This window comes from Lampetra fluviatilis, chromosome 40 (assembly GCF_964198595.1).
Source record: "Lampetra fluviatilis chromosome 40, kcLamFluv1.1, whole genome shotgun sequence".
In the NCBI taxonomy this organism is placed as follows: Eukaryota; Metazoa; Chordata; class Hyperoartia; order Petromyzontiformes; family Petromyzontidae; genus Lampetra; species Lampetra fluviatilis.
In genome coordinates this window covers 8,853,704-8,876,559 of record NC_136314.1, presented here as the reverse complement: position 1 = coordinate 8,876,559, position 22,856 = coordinate 8,853,704, and the positions used below count along the sequence as shown (strand labels likewise).

Below are 22,856 nucleotides of genomic sequence, written 5' to 3'. Positions count from 1 at the left end.
TTCTCGATGCTCCCCTCGACTCGACGCACACTCTATCTGTGTTTTCGAGAGTGTTCTTGGTAACCCCCCGTTTTATCGTGTTATGCCGTTGGTTATATTGTTGAACTCTTTGCCTATCGCATTGATGACGATTGTGGTGGAGGGGAGTGTGCGGAGGAGGTGTGGTGATTGTCGAGGTAGGCGAGTGAGGAGTTGACCTTTGGACGGCACAAGACCGAAACGAAATTAGGGAAGTGACCGTTTGGGCCCCCCAACCCGTGACCCCCCCCCCCCTCCACGCTCCCCAGGTATGGGGGAAGTCCCCGACTCTTGGACAACTATCCCCGTATTATTGTTTTAAAATCCAATTAAAGACTACATTTCTTTTTGCCTCACAACAGACCTTCCTGCCAAGTTTGGTAGACGAGTAAGGGGCCGTCCATAAATGACATCACGCGATTTTGGACGATTTTTTACCCCCCTCCCCCCCATCGTCACACGGCGTCACAAAAAGTCAGAACCCCCCCTCAAATATGACGACACAAAGCTCTGCCCCCCCCCCAAAAAAACATGCTTCAAATCGCTTTAAACTATTGTCATTGTAGTGCGTATTTAATCTGCACTCTGATGTTGTAGGAGAAAACATGTATTAAAAAGTATATTTAATGAAGTAGAACGTGTTGTCTATATTTATTTAAAGTTGCGCATTTTGATGTGACGTCATATTTCTCAACCACCCCCCCCCCTCGTCACACATCGTCACAAATGTCTGACCCCCCCCCCTAGGTACGTGACGTAATTTATGGACGGCCCCTAACGACATAAACGAGCCGTTCTATGGCGATAGTGGGAGTACTATACATAGGGGCTCACTAGAGGGCAGATTCCGGATGTCACGGAGGTCGGGTCAGGTGTGATGCCGCCACCGCGAAGCCGCTCTGCGGGCGCCCGATTTGCGACCTCGCCACCACCAAGCGACGGGGCCGACGCTGCTTCCCCCTCAGCACCCCCCACATAAACACACCCTCACATATTCCCCCCCACATAGAGCACGAGGGGAGGTCACCTGGCCAACAGGTTTTCACCCAGAAGCCCTCTCATAGGGATAATCTTCACGGTTTCCTGCGGCCAGGGAATTGGGCGATCTCCCCCAATGCTAACTCGCACCGCGGCGCCGTGAAATTACATGGTCACGACGGGGCTGCCCAGCCACCGCGGTTAACACGCACACCCCACACACGGGTCGGCAGGCAGGTGGGGGGGCAGAGCCACGAGCGGCAGGAAACCAGGGTGGGCATTTGATTGGCAGGACAATGTGCTTGTGCACGGCTGCCAGCGCAGCAGCCAAGCGGCGGTCCCTTTGATATGGAAACCGGGGGTGGACGGCACTGAGAGCACCCATGCTGGAGTACAGACGAGCAATCTGATTGACCGGGAGGGCCATCGGATCAGCGACGGCTTTTCTTTGATGTGAATAACAATAAAAGGGGCCGTAGAAAGGGAAAAAGGTCTCTTTGCTTCTCAAGTCAGCTATCGGGGCGGTCCTAACAGACTAAGGTTCAGACCATCGGGAGATAGTTTAATCCTGCCTTGCCGTTCCCGACTGATTCTGTGAGAGTGGCTCGCAGTCGCGCCGATAATAAATCATTAGTAATTGATCCCAGTGAGTCGCGTGAGGGAGCGTGGCTGTTCGACGCGGGAATGAAGCCGCCTTCTTCGATTCTCGCTATTCAGTCTCCGTACACGACGAGCCGACGGCGTGTCGGCCGTTCTGGTTCAACCATTTCGTGATTCCGTTCAAGTGGTTAGGTGGTTAGGAAAGGTGGCCACCACCCTACGTAGTTAACCCGAAATGTACAAAGTTAACCTTGGAACGTTGAGCAGTGTTGGTTGTGTTAGTGAATAAACGTGTTGCCTCCAAGTCTTGGCGTGCGCCTGGTTAGAACCCACCACAGACATACAAAACTGAAGTCGCATTCATTATACTGGTTTGACGAATATGTGAGGGCAATCATCTCGGCCACAAGATTTGTTTTTCCCTCCACAACTAGCTGCAATTAAAACGAGCAGTAATTAGTGTCCGCCTGATGCTAGTTATAATTACTGGTGAAACGTTGTAGTCAGATTGTAAATTGTGAGTTTCTCTCCAACACACCGATGTGCTAAGCTAGTAACGAATTGGCACGTTTTATTTATGTGACAAACCTTACTAATTGGCTGTGTCGGGTTTAAAGACACATTTACGCGATATAACCCAAAAAACCTATGATGGACTTTTGAGATAAATTGATTAATTTGATAAGTGATTAAACTTGTATTAAACGAGGTTTGTGTTACAGCTACCAAACAAATCCACAAAGACACGAAGAACCAACAAAGATGCAATTAAGTATTTTATTCGGTAGACCTGGCAACAATTGTCACAGACAAAGTGCTCATGATCTGGCATTTTCCCTGGACAATTGAATTATGGAATAGCGTGATTTTGTTATGTTAGTATTTTTTTTAATGCTTAAAATAAAAATTAATCTCTTTACCATTTTCTAATAAACATTTAATTCACAATTAAAGTACTATTACATTTCTGTTAATTAAATACTGAACAATTGGCAAACCAAAGTCTCCCGCCTCTCCAAACCCATAGTTACCAACTGTCACATCTCTCATTGTCAAACTTGACTCAACTATAAACAATTTTTATTTTTTCAGGTATCTGTGTATATATGTTGAACTTCTTTTGCACCGTACATAGCCATGCGTGCTAATCGGAGGTCCAGGCAAGGCTCACTAAGCTATGTAGCTATTTTTCAACAGCGACTTGGCCACAAATGGGAGCTCAACAAAGTGGGCTTATCATAACGTGGAAGTTTATAGCAGTCTAATATTCAAAACGCGTGGATGTTGATTCTAAAATGTGGAGGGAAAAACCAGAGGACCCGGGATAAAAATCCACAGAACCACGGGGAGAGTGAACAAACTACCAGGCATCACGATCGAGATCGAACCCACGACCTCCTATATACCGGACGAGGTAGTTGACATCTCCTAGGCACCGTGGCGCCCCCAATATTGCTCTTGACATTGAAAGCACGCAAGCAAAACTGTGAAATGCAATAATTGAAAAGTGGTGGCAAGCATAGCGCGATTGGCGTGGGCCCTGGTGCAATAAATTACATTGGGAGAGCAGGTCTCTGTCCCAATTTCTCTACCAGATCCCCTCCGGCCGGCGGGTTCCTGTGCAGTTGGACCGCCTGTGTACTCGATGGCTACGCCACTGGCAGGAAAGTGACAATGCAACATAAAAACAGAAACGAACAAACACGAAACAAAAACCCTCCTGCTTTATAAAGCGCTATCGAGACTGAATATGCTAAATTCACGGCATGCGATTCGAGCCTGGTACCTACATAGCTCGTTACCTGTAAATTCCTGGCTTACAGGTAAACCAAAGTGTGGGTGTGAACGATCAACATGCACAAAAAAGCGCGTTGCGAAACAGCTGTAATGCTGCCTTACAGGTAAGTCGGCGTCATTGTATCAATGCAGAAAACCAGAACGTGAGCAAATTGGGACCTTTTTTCCAGGATCAAAGTATGAAAAAATTGGTTTTACCCTTTCTGACAATAGAACCGGAGGCGTTAAGATGTTCAAACACCAAATGGAAACCTGCAAGGAATCAGTTCGCATTAACCACACACATAGTACTTGCTCTGAATAGATATGCATCGTCTTTGGAACTGATTGGCCTACACCAGAGACGGTCTTCTCTTAACACCCGTTTTATTTCCAGCAAGGGTAAAAATTTATTTTTTTATACGTATATATAATGCGAGTGTCGCTATTTTTTGGGAGAGAGCAGAGTTCGGATCCATTTTTTCTCCCGAGAAATTCCCTCAATTGTAGAGGGCACCAATGCAGACTTTTACACGTGCTTTAAGGGGCCGTCCATAAATGACGTCACGCGATTTTGGACGATTCCCCCCCCCCATCGTCACAAAAAGTCAGACCCCCCCCTCAAATATGACGTCACAAAGCTCTGCCCCCGCCCCCCAAATAAAACAGGCTTCAAATCGCTTTAAACTATTATTGTCGTGCGTATTTAATGCGGCGCTGCACTCTGATGTTGGAGAAAACGTATATTAAAAAGTCTATTTAATCAAGTAGAACGTGTTGTCTATTTAAAGTTGCGCATTTTAACGTGATGTCACATTTCTCACCTCCCCCGCCCCAGGTGCGTAACATCATTTATGGACGGCCCCTTACGTCGTCAATAGTGCTCTTGAGACTCCACGTGGCGACAGTCTAGGCAGGGACTTAAAACTATCGTGACTGCAGGAATTCATATTCTTTGGTTATTTCGGTAAACTCATGTAGATAGAAACACATAAAGTGAATAAAAAATATCACGACGTTTCGATCACTTGTGTTGCGATCGAAACGTCGTTATATTATTTATTCACTTTCTTTTTATTATCATTATTTTTTCTATCTACGTGGCTTTACCGAAAGAGCCAAAGAATCATCGAGGGACTTTGTCGGTGCCTCAAAACCGCACGTTGAACAACTCCAGTCTATAGGCCTTGGTGCTGCCTGGCAGTTGTCGCTGGTCTTCTTCCAGAGTACCGTGGTCGTGGTGGGCGTCGATCGTCTCCCTCCATGTCCCCGTAGCGCCCGCTTAAATCCACAAATTTACTCACGGCCTCTCTGCCTACCAGCCAATCCGCTGCCTGTTGCTATGTCTGTCGCCTTTCGGCTTTTGTCAATCAACTTGACACGTGCAGTGTCCTCCAATCGGAACCTCGAATATTTATTACTGTACTAGCTGTGCTACCCGGCTTCGCCCGGGACTTGGATTCACCACGCCCGGCCGCCTTTGTCTCCCCAGTGGCGATGTTCGCACACAACACACCAGTTACTTGTTTGAGGCTGAGTCGACCTAGGAGAGGGCCAGGACCGGTTGAAATAATCGTCACCGGTGGTGGCCGTGAGCGGGAATCGAACTCGGGTCGTCGGGTTCGTAGCGCAGCGCGCGATTCGCGACAAAGTCGCTGCCCCCACACACACAGGATAAAGACAAAATCCCCCGTGTAGCCTGTGAGACTGTAGGGGCAAGTGCTGTTAGCGAGCACCTATGAAGGCCGGCACGGCACACGAGGGGGTGGGTGGACAGCACTCCGCCCGGCCGCCTTTGTCTCCCCAGTGGCGATGTTCACACACAACACCAGTTACTTGTTTGAGGCGGAGTCGACCTAGGGGAGGCCCAGGACCGGTTGAAATAATCGTCGCTGGGTTCGTAACGCAGCGCGCTAACCACGACACTACAATGCGTTACGCTACCACATGCGCGGGTCACGTGACAGATTTGACGTCACATCTCCCTTGCATTATTGAGCTCCCCCCTAAAAAAGTGTATTTTTGATACTCTTTGCATGATGTACAGTCTGGGAAGTACCCACATGGCAAATTTCCAGTTTGTTGCATGTCGGGAAGTAGGCTAAACATTTTGAACAAACACACATAATCACAACTTTGCCTTTTATATACAGTATATGGATATTTGCCTTTTATATATATGGAGAAGATAAAATAAGTATTTAGATCAGTGAGGCTTCCCTGGGTTATCACGCAATTATTCGTGTTTGCTCTTATGTGCACTGAATAACATCATTAACCTCCTGCAAATATGTTCTGTGGTAGCGTGTGCTTTTTTATTATTTGATTATTTCCGAACATTTCAATAGATTATTTTCGTGAAGAAAACATAAGCCCGATGACCGACGCAGTGTGTGGAGGGGGGGGGGGGCTTTCATCCAGCAGTTGACTGACGAAGAGCCAAGCGGAGCAACGCGAATGGTGACAAAGCGATGAGCATGAGATGCGTCAAACACATTGACGTCTTCCTCCAACAATGGATAGACCATAGCTGGTTGACATACCAGTCCAACCCCTTATTACAGACCAATTCAGACCTTATTGTTCACCCATGCCCCTTATACATCTCAACGTTCATTCTACAAAGTCCGACCACAAGGGAGAAACACAAACAAATAGACAAAAACATGTTCTAACGCAATTTCCCTGTACAGGATTACGGGTAAACTGTACGGGTTGAGGCTTATGCAACAATATTATATCCAACAAATGATGGACGTTAAAATCGATATTCTAGTGAGCTCGCTAACTTTGGATGATTTTTTTGTTCAAATAAATGTATATTCGACAGGTCTAAAATGTACGTTAGGGGCCGTCCATAAATGACGTCACGCACCTAGAGGGGGGGGTCAGACATTTGTGACGATGTGTGACGAGGGGGGGGGGTTGAGAAATTTGACGTCACATCAAAATGCGCAACTTTAAATAAATATAGACAACACGTTCTACTTAATTAAATATACTTTTTAATAAATGTTTTCTCCTACAACATCAGAGATATGCGCCACATTAAATACGCACTACAATGACAATAGTTTAAAACGATTTGAAGCATGTTTAACATTTTTTGGGGGGGTGACAGAGCTTTGTGACGTCACATTTGAGGGGGGGGTCTGACTTTTTGTGACGCCGTGTAACGACAACGGGGGAGGGTCAAAAATCGCGTGACGTAATTTATGGACGGCCCCTTATATCGTGATGTATGCAACTGATTCAAACAGGACCCTGCGGGGTGGGCTGGTAGGAATAATACTAATACCGGTACAGGGATATCGACCGCACACACACGCGCACACACACACGCACATACGCGCACACACGCACATACACGTACACACGCACACACACACACACGCACACACACGTACACACACATGCACGCACACGCACACGTAATGAAGTTGTGTTGCTACGCTTCCAGTTCGCCGTGAATAACGATCCGAAGCCCAATAGCGCCCATTCATCACGCCGCTCGAGTGGGCCGGACACGCACACACGCACGCACACACACGCACACAGTCACACATATACACACACGCACGCACACACGCACACACAGACACGCACACACACGCGCATACACACGCACACACACGCACGCACGCAAACACACACGCACACACACACACACGCGCATACACACGCACACACACACACATACACACACGCACGCACGCGCACACACGCGCACACACACACACGCACCTCTCACCTGTGTAGGGGTGTTACGGAGGGGCTGTATACATAGGATCACACGGGACAAACAAACACAGTGGGCGGGGTTTCGTGAGTGCACGGGGAGGTGCTCTCAACGACGTCCGCACAGGGCAGCCTGGGGGGCTGGCCCCACCCCTCAGCGGGGGGTTTTGGTATAAAAGGGGATGAGCCGGAGAGCTCGGGGGAACAATGTTAAAGCTAAACCAGTGAAGACCGAAGATCGTCTAGCTAGAGCCCTGGACTCCCCTGGGTCGCCGCCCTTGTCAGGGCCGCGCAGGACCGAGCCAGCGGCGTGGTCCCGAGAACCAGAGCTAGTGCTCTGGGACTCCGGGTACCGTAGCCCGACTTACCAGTGTCGGGCCAGACAGCCTCCCCTAGCCCGTTAGTGGAGGACTAGGAGGTAGGTCAGAGATAGCTAGCAGTGTATTCCCAGCTAGCCGGGTGAGGGGGCCGATACCCCCTCCAGTGTTGTATGTCCGCGGTTGTGACAACTGTTGCGGAATAAATACGTGTGCCTCAACCCCGGCGTCCAAGAGTCCTCAACGATATTACCCCTGCAAGGCAGCGGTCGCCGCTTCTCCTCCCACATCTCTCGTCGCGGCAGCTGTAACGATGGTGCAAGTTTGTTTTTATCATCAATTCCGCCTCCACCCCTCCCCGCCACTGTTCACCCACCAGAATAAATGAGTTCGCCCATAGTCAGTCGATCAAAAAGTTTCACAGATCGCAGGGGAAGCGGGCGGCCATCTTGTCGGACAGGGTCATGCCAAGTGTTTGCAGTAGGGGGCGATGTTGATACACGGACGGACGGACGATATAATCTATTGGTGGTCTGGTCCACTTCGTTCCTACCAATATTACTGTTCACCATCCTCAACAACAAATGTTGTTACTACGAAAGGCCAAAGCCTGCTAATAACAAAATATGTATTTATTTTGGGGAAATCCAATGGGCAGTCGGAGCGGGTCAGCGAATTACCAATAACCAATGCACTTTTGCTAATACACACTGTAATAGATATTCCTCCAAAAACGAACAACGCGCTATATAGGCATCAATACGTGATTCGCATTTTGAATGGCTCCATCGCGTTCAATGTAAAGCCTTGGAGAAGGCTCTACAAGCAATGGATAGACAATTGATGAGCATAGCAGGCGCATATTTCTGAAATAAACAACAATATCCCTTTATTGCATGGAATGCACATAAACAATACACCCTGAAATGTTTTTATAATACCACTAGCAGAAGTACCCGGCGTTGCCCGGGTGAAAAATATATTTCTTAATAACCTTACATATATACACAGATGGGCTGCTACCCCTGCCCCCCCCCCCCCCCCAGCCACGATCTCCTCGGCCGCTGTGCAGTAATATGTACGGCCTATAGTGTGGTGGGGTGTCGAGGCCTAGTACCGTGCAGAGCCTCCGGCCTCGCCTAAATTGCCCACCCGGCTGAGGCTGGGTACTGGGGCCGTTACCCCCCCCCCCCCCGCGCTACAATAATACTGTCTAATCGCTATAATTTTATTATCTACCGACCCTATAATAGTAATTGCACACATTGGGGTGGGGGGGGGGAGTGAAGAGGACGTGAAACTTTGATGAATTTACCTCAGAGTCGCGTGTTAATGCGTGCGCATATTTTTAACGGGAATTAAAAATGGCGTCCATCCCGCCGCGAATGCGTCGCTACCCGTTGCCAGGGGCAACCGCCGTGGAAAACCAAACGGACCAATCGTGTCTCGCAAATCCCTCACATTTCGTCCAATGAAACTGCGTATGGTCCGGCGACACACAGACAGACAGACACACACACAGACAGACAGACAGACAGATTTGCGATTTTATATATATAGATATTAAACGTGATTTTTTTTCGTTGGCAACACCTGGCCACCAATCACGCATAGACCCGTCGACTGCCCTCCTCACCCCACGCCACCTGGCCCGTTCTGACTGGCCAATTTGTGTCCCGCTCTCAATTAAGGCCCGATTGAGTGGTGCCGTTGCCTCCAGACGGTGGGAGTTTTTGGGGTATTCTCCCAAGCTCACCACTCACCCCGCTTTATATCATGTAACCTCAGCCACCTCGGCTCACCCCTGCGCGACAGCACTCACCCACACCATTACACAGAAGAAAACAATAAATCTACTTGTGCTCCGAGCCTCCCCTTGTGCCACGCGGTCAGCCCCTTGCAGGTGCGAAGCGACACACGGAAAGTACACAGGATGAAAAATAAGAATAGATTTTACCCTTTCTGGCATAAAAAAAACTGGTGTTAAGATGTTCAAACAGATACCTTTTGCCAGAAAGGGTAAAAAGCTATTTTTGTTTTTCATACTTTGATACTGGCAAAAAAAAGGTCCCAGGAAAGTAGAAAGTCGGAGCAGCGTGAGACATTAACCGGACGTCTGTGGGAAAGGATCTTAAAAGCTCATCAGATACCTCCAGTATAAGTACACATTCTGATTTCTCCCCGAAGGTGAAAATCCGTCATTCTATGACTTTCGACAGCCCTGCCCTATCCCCAGCGGGGTAACGTTTCTCGGCGTGACGTGACGTAGCGTGGTTGGCATGGCGTCCTGGTGCAAGGAATTAAATGGGGCCCACTCTACCAATTCCCTGGCCACCCTACGCGTGAGCCCGGCACCCTGGGCCCCTCCAGCAACGTGGGCCCTGGTGCAGTCACAGAGGCTGCACGTTCGTTCGATCGCTATACCACTGCCCATCCCACCTGTCGATACGAGGACGGGGCCATAAAAGATCAACCTGGCCTCCAAAGGACGGGATTAGCCGGTGTGAGTTTGTTATTATTTAAGATCAGGCAACTAGTGATCAGAGGTTGGACCCCGAGGTCCCCCATGTGCACAATTTATATTTGGGCTGATTTATAGAAGGGTAAGCTGCGTTATACAAAAGTTCCAATAATCTATAACTTAAATTCATATTACTTGAATGTCAATCGACTAACAGAAACTCGGTAATGTTAATCGACCGTTGATTTGAGTTATCGGCGCTAATGAAAATATGCACTCTAAAAACTTTGATATTGAAGTTGATTTCAATATGTTAAATACTCATCGTAAATATTAACAATGGCGCTCAATCCCATTATGGAGGAATTCAGCTGTGGTGTTGTGACATGGAGGGTATCTGATCGCTATTGCAGGTATGAGATGTTCACTTAATTTTTGAAGTTGTATTCTATTTAACACGTAGGTTTTTGTGACCAATATCGATAATACAGTTTTTTGGTTGGGTTAGATCATGACACATTTATATTTACGCGATCTAACCCAAAAAAACCTGTATTATGGTTGCTTTCTATTGTTTGCTGCTTTTGCGCGGGAAATCTAATATTAAGATGGTGTCAAAGCTCGTGGTGAGTCATTTATTATTATGAGTGATAATTATTTGTTTATTTCGATCAACATAACTCGAATGATTAGATATGACAGAGTTGGAAGATGATTACGGTGTTTTGGTGATGAAAATTTCACTTGCTTTTGTAATAGTTTATACAATTTGGTATGACGGTGTTGCATTGCGATCCTCATTGGGAATAAGAAATAATGTTTTGTTTACCGTCAGTAAAATATTCATCTAATTAAAATATTGTTAATATAATTTTATATATATAAAAGATTTGGTATTATAAATTGTATACATACGTACTATATCGTCTCGTTTATGTACTACTAACTTTACAACCCAGCTTCACTCGGGACTTGGATTCTTGTCTTGGATTAACACACAGCCTACGCTGAGGGTTGGGGGGGGGTGCAGGCACACTGCGTGACGCTGCCGCATGCGGGTGACATCACAGATGTGACGTCACCGCTCACTTGCCGAGCAATATATATACATTATTGCGCCCCCCCCCCCCAAAATACAAAAGTCTATTTTTATACATTTTGCATTGTGCACAGTCTGGAAGCTACCCACATGCCATATTTCAAGTTTGTTGCATGTTGGGAAGTATGCTAAACATTTTGAACAGACACACATGTTCACAAATCTTCCTTTTTACATACTTGTCAACCCATACCGTTTACTCGTTTTCTTGTCCAAGGACATTGAGTTTTCAAGTCCATACGACCTACAGCCGTTTCAGTACGAGCAAAAAAAACCCGTCTATTTGTTTCTCCCTTGTGATGGGACTTTGTAGGATGAACGTTGAGATGTATAAGGGCACGGGGTGACCAGTAAGGGGTCTGAATTGGTTGGTAATAAGGTAGGCACTGATAAGGGGTTGACAGGAATGCTGTTATCATAATTGAGATTTCAGCTATCTTCTCGACCGAGTGAGGTGTTGTGACGTGGAGGGTGAGCCTCTGATCGCTATTGCAGATACACAATTTGCCCTTCCCGAAAAGGATTTTTGAAAACACGTTCCTTCGGAGTGGGCAGGTAGGAACTTGGTTGGACAGCGCATTCGTGCATGACAGACAGACAAATAATCCCTGGTGGGCAAGTGTGGAACCTGTTGTTCCTTCCTGTATGTATAAAAGATAACTTGACTTTAGGTAGCCAGGTAGACAGCCCCCTTCACTATCGCCCCCCCTTCCTTAAGCCCCTCCCCTGACCACCCCCCATATCCTTAGGCCCCTCCCCTGACCCCCTTCCCTTAGGCCCCTCCCCTGAGCACCCCCCATATCCTTAGGCCCCTCCCCTGACCCCCCCCCCTCAGGCCCCTCTCCTGACTCCCCCCTTCCTTAGGCCCCTCCCCCATGACCCTCCTCCTTTAGGCACCTCCCCTCTCCGTACCCGGCAGTAGGTCTCCACCAATCAAAGAGCTGTTTATGTTATATATTTATTTATGCACGACAGACAGTCAGACAGACAGACAAAAAAATATCTGGTGGGCAGTGTGGAACATTGTTCCTACCTGTATAAAGTTTTGCCGTTTCACCCCGCCCCACCCCCCGGTGTTCAGCTGTTGTCAAGTCGCACCACTTCTCCGGAGGACACAACACAATGTAGAGTCTACTCATCGTATCAGAACTTTATTATTTTTGCCTATTTAACTGACCTGTCCCCCCCCCACCCCTCAAGAGGATTCACGACGGGAGGAGAGGGGACAGGGCAGACCGGCTACAGCCACTATACTCGGATATGGCACGAGCCGTGACAGGTACTGCAAGATCCGACCATGTCTGTCCGGTGCACGCCAAACGAACACACTATAAGTGCTCGCCACAAATGAACCACGGTACCTCGCTGATCTCAATGAGCATAAACCATTATGCCAACCGGTCATCCTCCCAACAGCGGCTTTTGGCTGGCCATTGAACAAAGACAGTCAACCCCATCGTGTGCTTTGAGATGCGCTTCTGCGGCCGTCTGGAACGCTCTTCCGATATTGGGAAGCCACTGAAGCAATTCACTTTAAATCTAAATTGAAAACGTATTTCTTTCGAGCTGCTTTTTGTGTTTAGTTTGTTGTCCTTACTCCAGACCTCTGATTAGCATGTTTTGGCTACGTACGTATCGTGCGAAATAATTTCAACGTACACGCTATGAACCCCTGATCTCTCTCCGATGGAAACTACAGCTTGTCCTCGACATACTAGGCTAGTTCCGTGTCAGCGTGCCTCTGTATGCCTGTTTGCTTAGCAAAAAAAAACCCAGTCAGTTGCATGAAGACTATTTCTGCACCGTGTGGAGGCGCCTTTTGCACTGCACACCGATCTACGTTTGGTCAGCGACTTTTCAACTTTTCCCCCAATGTTTAAACAAACCAAAAAATCCTATAACAAGTATAGGGAACTAATCGACGACGACTCGGACACGGCTTGAATGTTAAGGGCTGTCGCCAAATGTTTATTAAAGATATTCAAATAGCACAACGGGGTGAACAACTCCCAGGGGTTAGGGTTCCTACCGAGTCCTGGTCCCTGCCTGGCTTGCACCGGTCTCTCTCTCTCGTGTCGGATCGAGGACTCTGCCAACTCCGCCGACCGGAGAGAGAAGCACCTCGAACGGCTACCACGGGCTTCGTCAAGAGGTCTCCCTTAAATACTCTAGGAGACGTGACGTCATCGAGCGGCCCAGCACACACATGACGTCACGTTCCCATTTTACTCTACACAAGTATACGTGGCACGTGATATATCTACCAACGTTACATTATAGTTTTTCTTCCGATCCCATGACAAGTATATGTGGCACGTGGTATACCCACCAAGGTTATATATAAAATCGGACGCCACGCTGCACTCCCAGGCATTGAGTGTAGGGGCCGTGTTCCTTGTGTGAGAGGACGTGAACCCAGTTGTCGCAGTCTTGCGGGAAGGTGCCGACTGTGAAGTCTCCAGCAGCTACAGCAGCAATAGCAGTAGCAGCAGCTACTGCTGTAACAATAGCAGCAGCAGCTGCAGCAGTAACAATAGCAGCAGCTACAGCAGTAGCAACAGTTACAGCAGCAGCTACAGCAGCAGCTGCAGCAGCTACAGCAGCTACAGCAGCAGCTACTGCAGCAGCAGCAACTACATCAGCAGCAGCTACTGCAGTAACAACAGCAGCAGCGGCAGCTACAGCAGCAGCAGCTACATCAGCAGCAGCTACATCAGCAGCAGCTACTGCAGCAGCTACAGCAGCAGCAGCTACAGCAGCAGCTACTGCAGCAGCTACAGCAGTAACAATAGCAGCAGCAACAGCAGTAACAATAGCAGCAGCTACAGCAGCAGCAGGGGCTAAATGCGTCTGGTGGCGCACAGCTTGTAGCCTGGGGCGGTCTGCACGAATCCGGGGCACGGCGTGAGCTTGGGGAGTGGCCGCCCCGGCGGAGCGTGGAACGAGAAGTTCTGCAGCAGCGCGGAGAAGAAGACGAAGAGCTCCGTGCGCGCCAGGCTCTCCCCCATGCACACGCGGCGGCCTGGGCAACGGAGCAGCGCAAGAGGGGAAGTGAAAACAAGCCCTTTGATTGGTACTTAACGGGACTGAAAGGGGATTGAAGGGATTGGAGGTAGAAATACAACATAGAAAGAACGGGGAAACGGAGGATGATTGACAGGGATGTCGGTTTGGATCGGTTAGGGAAGGTGATTGGCTGGAGTTGAAAGTGGGTCAAGGAAACTTCGAGAAATGGGCTTCACATGCAAACATACGCTTTGATAATGTATGCATATTAACTCCGGTATAGTGCCAGGAAGGGTAGCATTTTTATCATAATTTTCACCTTTTTGTTTGTCCACATTAACTTTAAACGAAAACTAAACTTTTTATTTTACCAGGTGAGGCCGACTGAGCTACGTAGCTCTTTTTCAGAAGTGACCTGGCCACAAATGATAGCTCAACAAAGTGGCTTATCACGTGGAAAGTTATAGCAGCCAAATATTCTAAATGCTTGATGTTGATTCTAAATGTGGAGGGAAAAGCCGGAGGACCCAGAAAAAAATCCACGTGACCACGGGGAAAGAGAAATGCAAACTCCAAATATACAGGCGGTGGGGTCGGGGTCAAACTCACGACCTTCTGCACATGAGAAGAGGTAATTAACATCTCACCACCTTCGTCCAAGCCGGCATCTTCTATTCATTTCGTAAGTATTTGCAAATATTTTAATCGGGTTGCACAATAAGATCCTGCTGCTGCCCTACAAGGCACTCAGTGGGTTAGCCCCGCAGTATCTACAGGAACTGATCCGTGTTGACTCTTCAACAAAGTCTCTGCCATCTACAGATCACCTTCTTCTAAGGACTACGAGGTCAAGGCTCTGTTCCTGGGGTCATCGGCCTTTTGCCACTCTGCAGCTCCCACGCTTTGGGACACTATTTGTTGGGCGCATCCGTAGATTCCCAAAGCACCCTGTGTATGGAAAGCAGGAAATAAAGAGAACCTGCAGGGTTAATAGGACCGGAACTAGGCGGGTTAAAGGGCAATTCAAAGGGGTGATTTTTCAAGAAGAAATTAAAATGGTCGAATTACTTCAATGGTCTTATTAGCAAAGGCAAAGCGTTCGGTAGTCTGGGAGCAGGACCGGAACAAGCCCGATCACCCCAGGACATTAGTCTTGGCCTCGGAGTACATTGAGCAGCGTTCTTCACTCATTTTCAGAGGGGGACCACTTTCGCCGATAGGACATCACCAGTGTGATGGCCGCCACACATTTGAAACCATTGGGGGTTTGACAGCAGCACGATGATGGGGGGGGGGGGGTGTTTTCACAATTTGCGTATTGTCAGGGGCCGCACGTCAGGGGCCGCACTAAAGGCCACCAGGAGACACCAGTGGCCCGTGATGGCCTTGCAATGAAGAATACTGCAGTATAACTGTATATTGATGCGCGTTACATTGAACGAAGGCACACGTGTTTTCCATTAAGAAGTGACGATGCGAGTGATGGTTAGCACGTGATTTTTTCTTCCTGTAATGCTCGGTCAACATTCTGTTCTGAATGCTGTTTGCTCTCTGTTGGTCAGAGACAAGGTGTTTGGCTTAATGAGCACCAAAGGTCGCTTCGCCAAACACTCCCAAACCCATGCACATCGCCCTGGGTTTGGGAGTGATGAAGAACGATGACTTAGAAGGCAATCCAAAGATCTCAGTCACCCCGTTGGGAATCTTAAAGATGGATCGGTTTCTGCAAATACTGCCACAGTGCCAATACAACGGAGACAAAAACACATCAACATGTTCCCAGGAATCGAGATAATTAATTGACTGACATGGGGGGGTGGGGGGGTGTCGATCACTCGTGTAACATGCACGTGTGAGCTGCCGCGTGCGTGGCAGCGACTCTCTCCCACCTGCTGAGAAGGGCATGAAGGCGTCCCGCTTGCGGAATCTTCCGGCGGCGTCCAAGAAGTGCTCCGGGTGAAACTGGTCGGGCTTCTCCCACTGAGACTTGTCCCTGAGCACCGAGTGGAGGAGGGCGATCACAGGGGTGCCCTGCAGAGACAAAGACAAAGATCCGCCGCGTGGCCTTATGGGACTGTTTGGGGCAAAGTGCTGTCCGCGAGCAGCGCCTACGAAGGCCGGCGCGGCACGCGACAGTGGGTGGGGGTGGCCAACACTGACCGCCTCTGTCTCCCCAGTGGCGATGATTTTACGCACCACACAAGGCTACTCACTTTTGAGGCTGACTTCGCCCTAGGGGAGGCCCCAGAACCGGTTCAGATAATCGTCAGTGGGTGGTGTAGGGCCGTGCACGGGAATCGAACCGAGGCCCGCCGGGTCTTCACAGGGCGCAGCCCAAACCCCTGGGGGCCTCTGCCGCCTGTACCACCCCCGCCAAAAACATCGCCACGAACCTTGGGCAGGAAAAATCCGCGGAAGGTGACATCGTTGGCTGTGGCGTGCGGCACGGAGACGGGCGCGATGTCGGCGAAGCGCTGCACCTCGTGCACCACGGCGTGCGTGTAGGGGAGGGCATCGCGGTCGGCGAATGTTGGCAACCGCAGCGGGCCGACCACGCGGTCGATCTCCTCCTGCACGCGCTCTGCAACGGGCGCGTCGGGGGAGGGGGTGTTTTGCGCAGCGTGACGGTCTGACCTGCTGCACATGCAGCATGGACGTCCTGATCTACTCGGAAACACAGCATGACAGCCTGATCTACTCCTGCGCTCGTTGTGTATGCACGCGCGGGCGCAGCATGACAGTCTGATCTCTTGCTAAACACCCTTTGACACACACAGCATGACAGTCTGATCTACTGCTGCACAGAGACAAATATCCCCCCCCCCCCCGTATAGCCTTTAGCAGACTGTTGGGGCAAGTGCTGTTTGCGAGCACCTACGAAGGCCGGCACGGCACATGAGGGGGTGGGTGGCCAGCACTACTCCTGCACACGCTCTTACACACAGCATTACAGGTTGATCTACTCGTGCACAAAGCATTACAGGTTGATCTACTCCTGCACACGCTCTTACACAGCATTACAGGCTGATCTACTCCTGCACACGCTCTTACACACAGCATTACAGGGTGATCTGCTCCTCCACGCACTGTTGCGCATGCACGAGAACATGTCACCCCGGGCCCGGGGTCATCGAGATCTCTGCTCGAGCCTCAGGGGTTGTGCGTTGCTCCCTGGCACTGTTCAAGAAGGTTGCCGATCACGCTGGCCGGGTCGTCTCCAGGGTATTTGTTTATCCAGGTGAGCCACTCTAAATAGACCAGAATGGTCTCATTTGCAAGGGTGAGCTTGGCTAGTCATCAGTCAAAGTGTTCATGTGCCACGAGAGAGCCAGCCACTGCTGAGAGACTCAGTTGGAATCCCAAAAATTACATCCGGGATTGAGTAGCAGCAAGCAAGTGTACTAATGTAATAAAGGTCGTGGAAGCGACTTCTGGAATCCGGTCTTTATTTGTCTTTTGTTCACAACACTCCTGTCACGCGCGGCCATGTGGCAGCCTGGACCCCGCTCCAGCGTGGCCTCACCCTCCGTTCGTTCCAGATCTGACCACGTGTTGTCCGTCTCCACCCCTTTTAATACCCGGGTCACGTGGTACCTTTCCACCAATCCTGGTTAACCTCCATGGAATCTTCTAGACTCCATCGTACGATTCCAGAACCACGCCCCTGACTCGTCCCCCCATTGGCTGTGGCTAAAGCCAGCAGATCCAATCCTCTACTTACAGATGTCACCTTCCCATTACGTCAGGGCCACGCGCCTAGACTTCCCCCCATTGGCTATGGGCCAGGACCGGTAGAGTCAATCATCGTAACGAGGTGTGATCCATCAACCACCCGGATATATCCTCACATTACACTAATAATAATTTTAATGTATTTGTAAGATGCCTTCCACTAATGTCTCAAGGTGCCTTCTAAGAATATGGAGAAGGAAATAACAAGAGAGACGGAGAAGCTAAATAAACTGACTTAAGAAGATGTGTTTTAAGACGAGACTTCAAGGTATCCACATTATCAGGCTCTCTTAGAGTGTAGAGTATATCTTGTATGTCTAGGGTTTGTCCAGGTGCTCTGGTTTTGTCCCAGATGCGAATGTTGCTTCCATAGGGAAGTGTTCAAAGCTCCTTCGAAAAAAATAATTAAGACTATCAATGGGTAAAAGTTATGGTGGGGGATGAGTAGATAGGTGAGCATGTAGGTTAGTAGGTGTAAAGTTAGGTGGGCGAGTGGGTAAAAGGGTAGATTCGCAGGTGAAAAGATGAGAAAGTAGGTTAGTAACTAGGAGAAAAGGCTTAGTGGGTACTTAGTTGGGTGGGTAAGAATGCAAGGTGAATAGTTGAGTAAGTAGGTTGGTTAGGGATGTAGTTTGACTATATAGTTTGCGTCATTTGACATCGACACTCTACACAGCTGTTTTCCAGGATATGTGACAAAAGTACAACACTTTCATGTGAGACTTTTATCCATATTTGATTAAATTCAAAGGCGAAACATGGACATTCAGCTGAAAAATCAAACATGGCAATTCAAACCTCCATCCTAACCCAAACTGTAAAGCTACCAAACGTTCTGGTGTGGCTGGGATTGTCACAGCTTCAGAAAAGGCTGTCCCGGATCAACATTTTCCGGCTTCAACCCTCGGGACTCATGATTTCAGGCAGAGGTATGGAGCTACCTGAGTATGGAGGCTCCTCTACTTATAAACTTTGAGAAAACGACTTACAAACTTTCAGAGGGACGAACAAACCTGTCCCCATGTCCAGTTGCCCGTTCGGACCGAGAGTCGTAAAGTTCAACTGCCATGCAATAGATGGCGGTGGTGGCATCTACATCTGCAGAACGTGAAGAACCAGTGGCATCTACATCTTATCGGAGATCATACAACTTTTAAAGCCATTGCCGTGTTTAGTGTACATGCCGTACTACACGTTTGGAATCAACAGGAGTAAAGTTGGACTTAAGAACAAATCGACTTACGCAGAGACCCCCTGGAGCCTAACTCGTTCGTCAGTAGAGAAGTCCCTGTAGTGGGTGGGGTTAGCAGAGAAGTGGGGCCTATGAGCAATGGGTGAAGCCGTCAGAGAGAGAGAGAGAGAGATTGGTCAATCACTGTGTGGGGCGGGGCTAGTGGTTGAGTGGGCGTGGTCACGTGTAAGTGGGTGGGGGACTGAAAAAGGGAGGGGCCTGACAGCTCACGACCACCCCGTCTGAGTTGAGCCTCGCGGACATCACGACCGCTTTGCTCAAACCGCCCGGCCCCCCTAAGCCGAGCTTGCCGCTGATGATAGATGGTGGTGATGGCACTCACTCTGCATGTCCGGGAAGGTAATCATGTAGAGGAGGCCCCAGCGTAGGCTGTTGGCGGTCGTCTCCGTCCCGGCCTGGAAGAGGCTGGTGGTGCAGGCGAGGAATGCCTCGTTGTCAAACGTCGTGCTGCTCTTGCCTGCCTCCTATCGTCGACAAAGCACACGTAGCCATCGGTGATTATCGTGCATTTCGCAAGGCGAGTTGTAAAAGCAGTAACAATAATATTATTGTCGTGGACAACAACAGAGGGCGGTACAGAAAACAAAATATCTGTTGTGCAGTATGGTGCGAAAAAAGTTCAATATACATGTACATAGTGTAACAGCGTGGCACAGGGATTTGGACCCTAAGCCTCACGTGCACATTGCATCACGGCCAAGACAGCAGTTATATATACAATATAGAGTAAGTACTCGGGTTGCGGGAGACCCGACTTACAGAAATGCTCCCATAAATCACGTAAAAAAATTAACATGCGGAAATTGTTTAGTTCGTTACATGGGCGCAAATAGTGCAGCGCGGTGAGGGTGCGGATGAATGCCGCGGGCTGCCACCGTACGCCTCGCTCCACAAAAATACCACCTTCACAAAGCCCGAGCTTCACTAGGATTTAGGTATATGACATTTTTCGGAGCGTTACGTAATTCGTTTCTTTTGTAGCATTATGTAATTGTTTGTTTTCTACGCTTAGATCTATCTTTGTTTCCCCATTTTTCTATTGATAGTTTTCAGTTTATTTCATGAGTTATTTACTGTATGTACTTGATTTAACACAATGACACTTCGATTGCTAATGGTCTCAACCAACAGCGATCGGAGAAGTTTAGGCTAGCCTAATGCACGGTAATCGAACATTTAGAAGTGACTGCTTTCTGTTAACAATTAATGTAAAATGTTTCGTAGTATTTATAAACAATTGGATACAGTGAATGTTAAATTAGTTTGATAATGGGTAGTGTTAGGATAGATATTCCATGGAATTAAAGAATCGTAGGAAGTGCAGAGCATATGTACAGCAATACGGTACAGGTAGTGTCTTGCCTCACGGCAGATGTGGAGCGTGTGTTCACAGAAAGTTCCTGTTTTTTTGATGCTAATGTTGGTCACGTGACCAGGAAGTGACGATGTTAGATTTCCACTGTACCACGCGGGCGTCAGCCATTACACAGATAAGTCAAGATGGCGGCACGCATCGCATCTCAGTGAGACCACAGCCGCGCTTGTCCATTGTGGGAGCTTAAGAAGCATTATCTGTAAGTTGTTTATATTCCTATAATATTGGAAATGCTGTTGTAATGTTGGAATGACCGTTATAGCAATGTAAATGCCTTTATGGTGCCGTTAAGTTGTTGTAGTAAATATGAGGCCTAGTTAGTAACGAAGCCTGTGACTTTCCTTATTGTGGATGTTACTTGTGATTTAGTAGGTCGAGTCAGACTTGTGCCTATGTTGCGATCCTGAGAGTGATGACGAAGTATCTCATCCACAGTTTAGTGTTAAGTGTAATGCTGTACATTTGGGGTGCAGTGGGATGAATACACTATGTGCCTGTATGCAACACACCAGCTTGTGCCTTTGTCTAGTTGTTCAGGGGTAATGTGGGGGCCTGGTCCTTCCAGGATCTATTGTTATCTGAGACAATGTTCTGATGCTGTGGTGTTCATTGTGTGGGTGTTTCCGAATTATAACAGATGCTGTATCTGTGTTTTCTCACCAGTTTTACCTGTTACAATCAATAAATGACGATCGGAGTTGGACGGTCATCCTGGCTCCGAGGGATTATTGAACACATGGTTATCTACTCGACTAGCGGTGCAACGCAGCGCACGGCGAGGCCGAGATAGTAAAAATATATTATTCTTGAAGCTCCCAACCAGTGCTGCAGCCAACTATCTGCAGCCAAGTAAAAAGATACTCTTCTTAAAGCTCCCAAGAGGTCCTGCAGCCAGCTCTGCAGCCAGCTCTGCAGTCAGCTCTGTAGACAGCCCTGCAGCCAGCTCTGCAGCCAGCTCTGCAGCCAGCCCTGCAGCCAGCTTTGCAGCCAGCTCTGCAGCCAGCTCTGCAGCCAGCCCTGCAGCCAGCTCTGCAGCCAGCCCTGCAGTCAACTCTGCAGCCAGCTCTGCAGCCAGCCCTGCAGTCAGCCTGCAACAAGCAAGGAGCTCTGCAACGAGTCTACATTAAAATCGTGCTGCAAGCATCGCAGCATGGAAAGCCACAGTTCAGCAGGGAGAGATGCTGAAGAAGGTGAACCAAGCAATCCAGGATCTCCCATCCTGCCTCAAGAGGACCAAGGGAGTTCAAGGCCCCAGAGGGAGGTTAGGTTGACGCAACGGGCCTTGGAAAGCTATGAGGCTGAGTAACAGGACCTGGATGCCAGGATACAACGGGCATGGAACCGGGTTGAAGCAGATTTATCTGAAGCTTCAAATGCCTCAGACACAGTGGCCTCAATTCAGCGGGCCATCCAGCGAATAAATGTGAGCAGCTCAAGCTACAAGCTCCTTGCAAATAGATACATCTCCCTCCTGACGAAGGTGAAAACAGATGAGGGCATTGAGGGAGTGCGCAGACAAGAGCACTTCCTTGAACTGCTCGATGATAATGTGCAGGCAGTGATACAAGATGCAATGGACCGTGTGGAGGGCTTAAGAGAGACACGATCTCAGCACTCTGTCTCATCCAGGTCCACCACAAGATCTAAAGCCTCAGCGCACTCACAGACATCATCTACTAGTATGGCAGCAGCTCAGGCACGCGCAGCAGCAGAAGCAGCAAGCGCCCGTATTGCCTACATGGCTGAAGAGGAAGCCATGCTAATTGAAAAGAAGAAGCAAGCATAGCAGAGAGTACATTAGTGGCTACAGTGGCTACCGCCACACGGAAGAAAATTGAGCTGGATGCTAAGTTAAGCACCCTACAACTCAAAAAAGAAGCAGCTGCTGCAAGGGCCCAGGCAGAGGTGCTCGAGGCAGCAGCCAACATGAATAAGAAAGAGAATTGGAGTGAGTTTGGCACTCAGATACCTGTCAAGGACCGTGATCAACTCACCAGAAAAAATATTTTGGACTGGTCTGAACAATGCATCAATGCTCCTCCACCAAACCATACTGAACAAAGGGTGGACGTTCAGGCATCGCCATCTCCACTCCGAATGAACATGAATGCTGTCTACAGGAATGGTGGAAATGCATATCCCGCCCTGGCAGTTAGTCGCCAACTCAGCGTCGCGCACGTGGGGTCAGACGTGGATGCACCAAGTCAGACCCACATTCCAGACAGTCACAAAAGAGGATCCAACCAACGTGATCGAAACCCTTTGGGCCCACAGTCCAACGCCATTGCAAATGACGGCATGCTAGGCAATACAGCCAATAATGCCGCCTCACAAGCGCCAGTATGGACACACCCTGGATCAGCAGGACTAGGAGACTTTGCTAGGTACCTGGCTCACCGTGAACTAATAAACACAGGACTCGTTAAGTTTGATGACCACTCTGAGAACTATCGAGCCTGGAGATCTACCTTCAGGAATGCAATCCGAAATGCAGACATTTCTGC

At 48.8% G+C, this 22,856-nt stretch overlaps 1 protein-coding gene across 2 annotated transcripts in view; it reads right to left on the bottom strand.

Annotated features, from left to right (window-relative positions):
• Positions 1-12,107: 12,107 nt before the first annotated feature.
• The window catches only part of LOC144946220 (cytochrome P450 2F3-like), a 57,079-nt gene continuing 46,330 nt past the window's right edge, over positions 12,108-22,856 (bottom strand). For both annotated transcript variants that reach the window (XM_078875075.1, XM_078875077.1), the window contains exons 7-10: positions 19,300-19,441; positions 16,387-16,574; positions 15,883-16,024; positions 12,108-14,009 (exon numbers count right to left, since the gene is read on the bottom strand). In XM_078875075.1, coding sequence (XP_078731201.1) covers positions 13,828-14,009; positions 15,883-16,024; positions 16,387-16,574; positions 19,300-19,441 — 654 coding nt within the window. In that variant the 3' untranslated portion in view covers positions 12,108-13,827. The remainder of the gene's footprint in view (positions 14,010-15,882; positions 16,025-16,386; positions 16,575-19,299; positions 19,442-22,856) is intronic.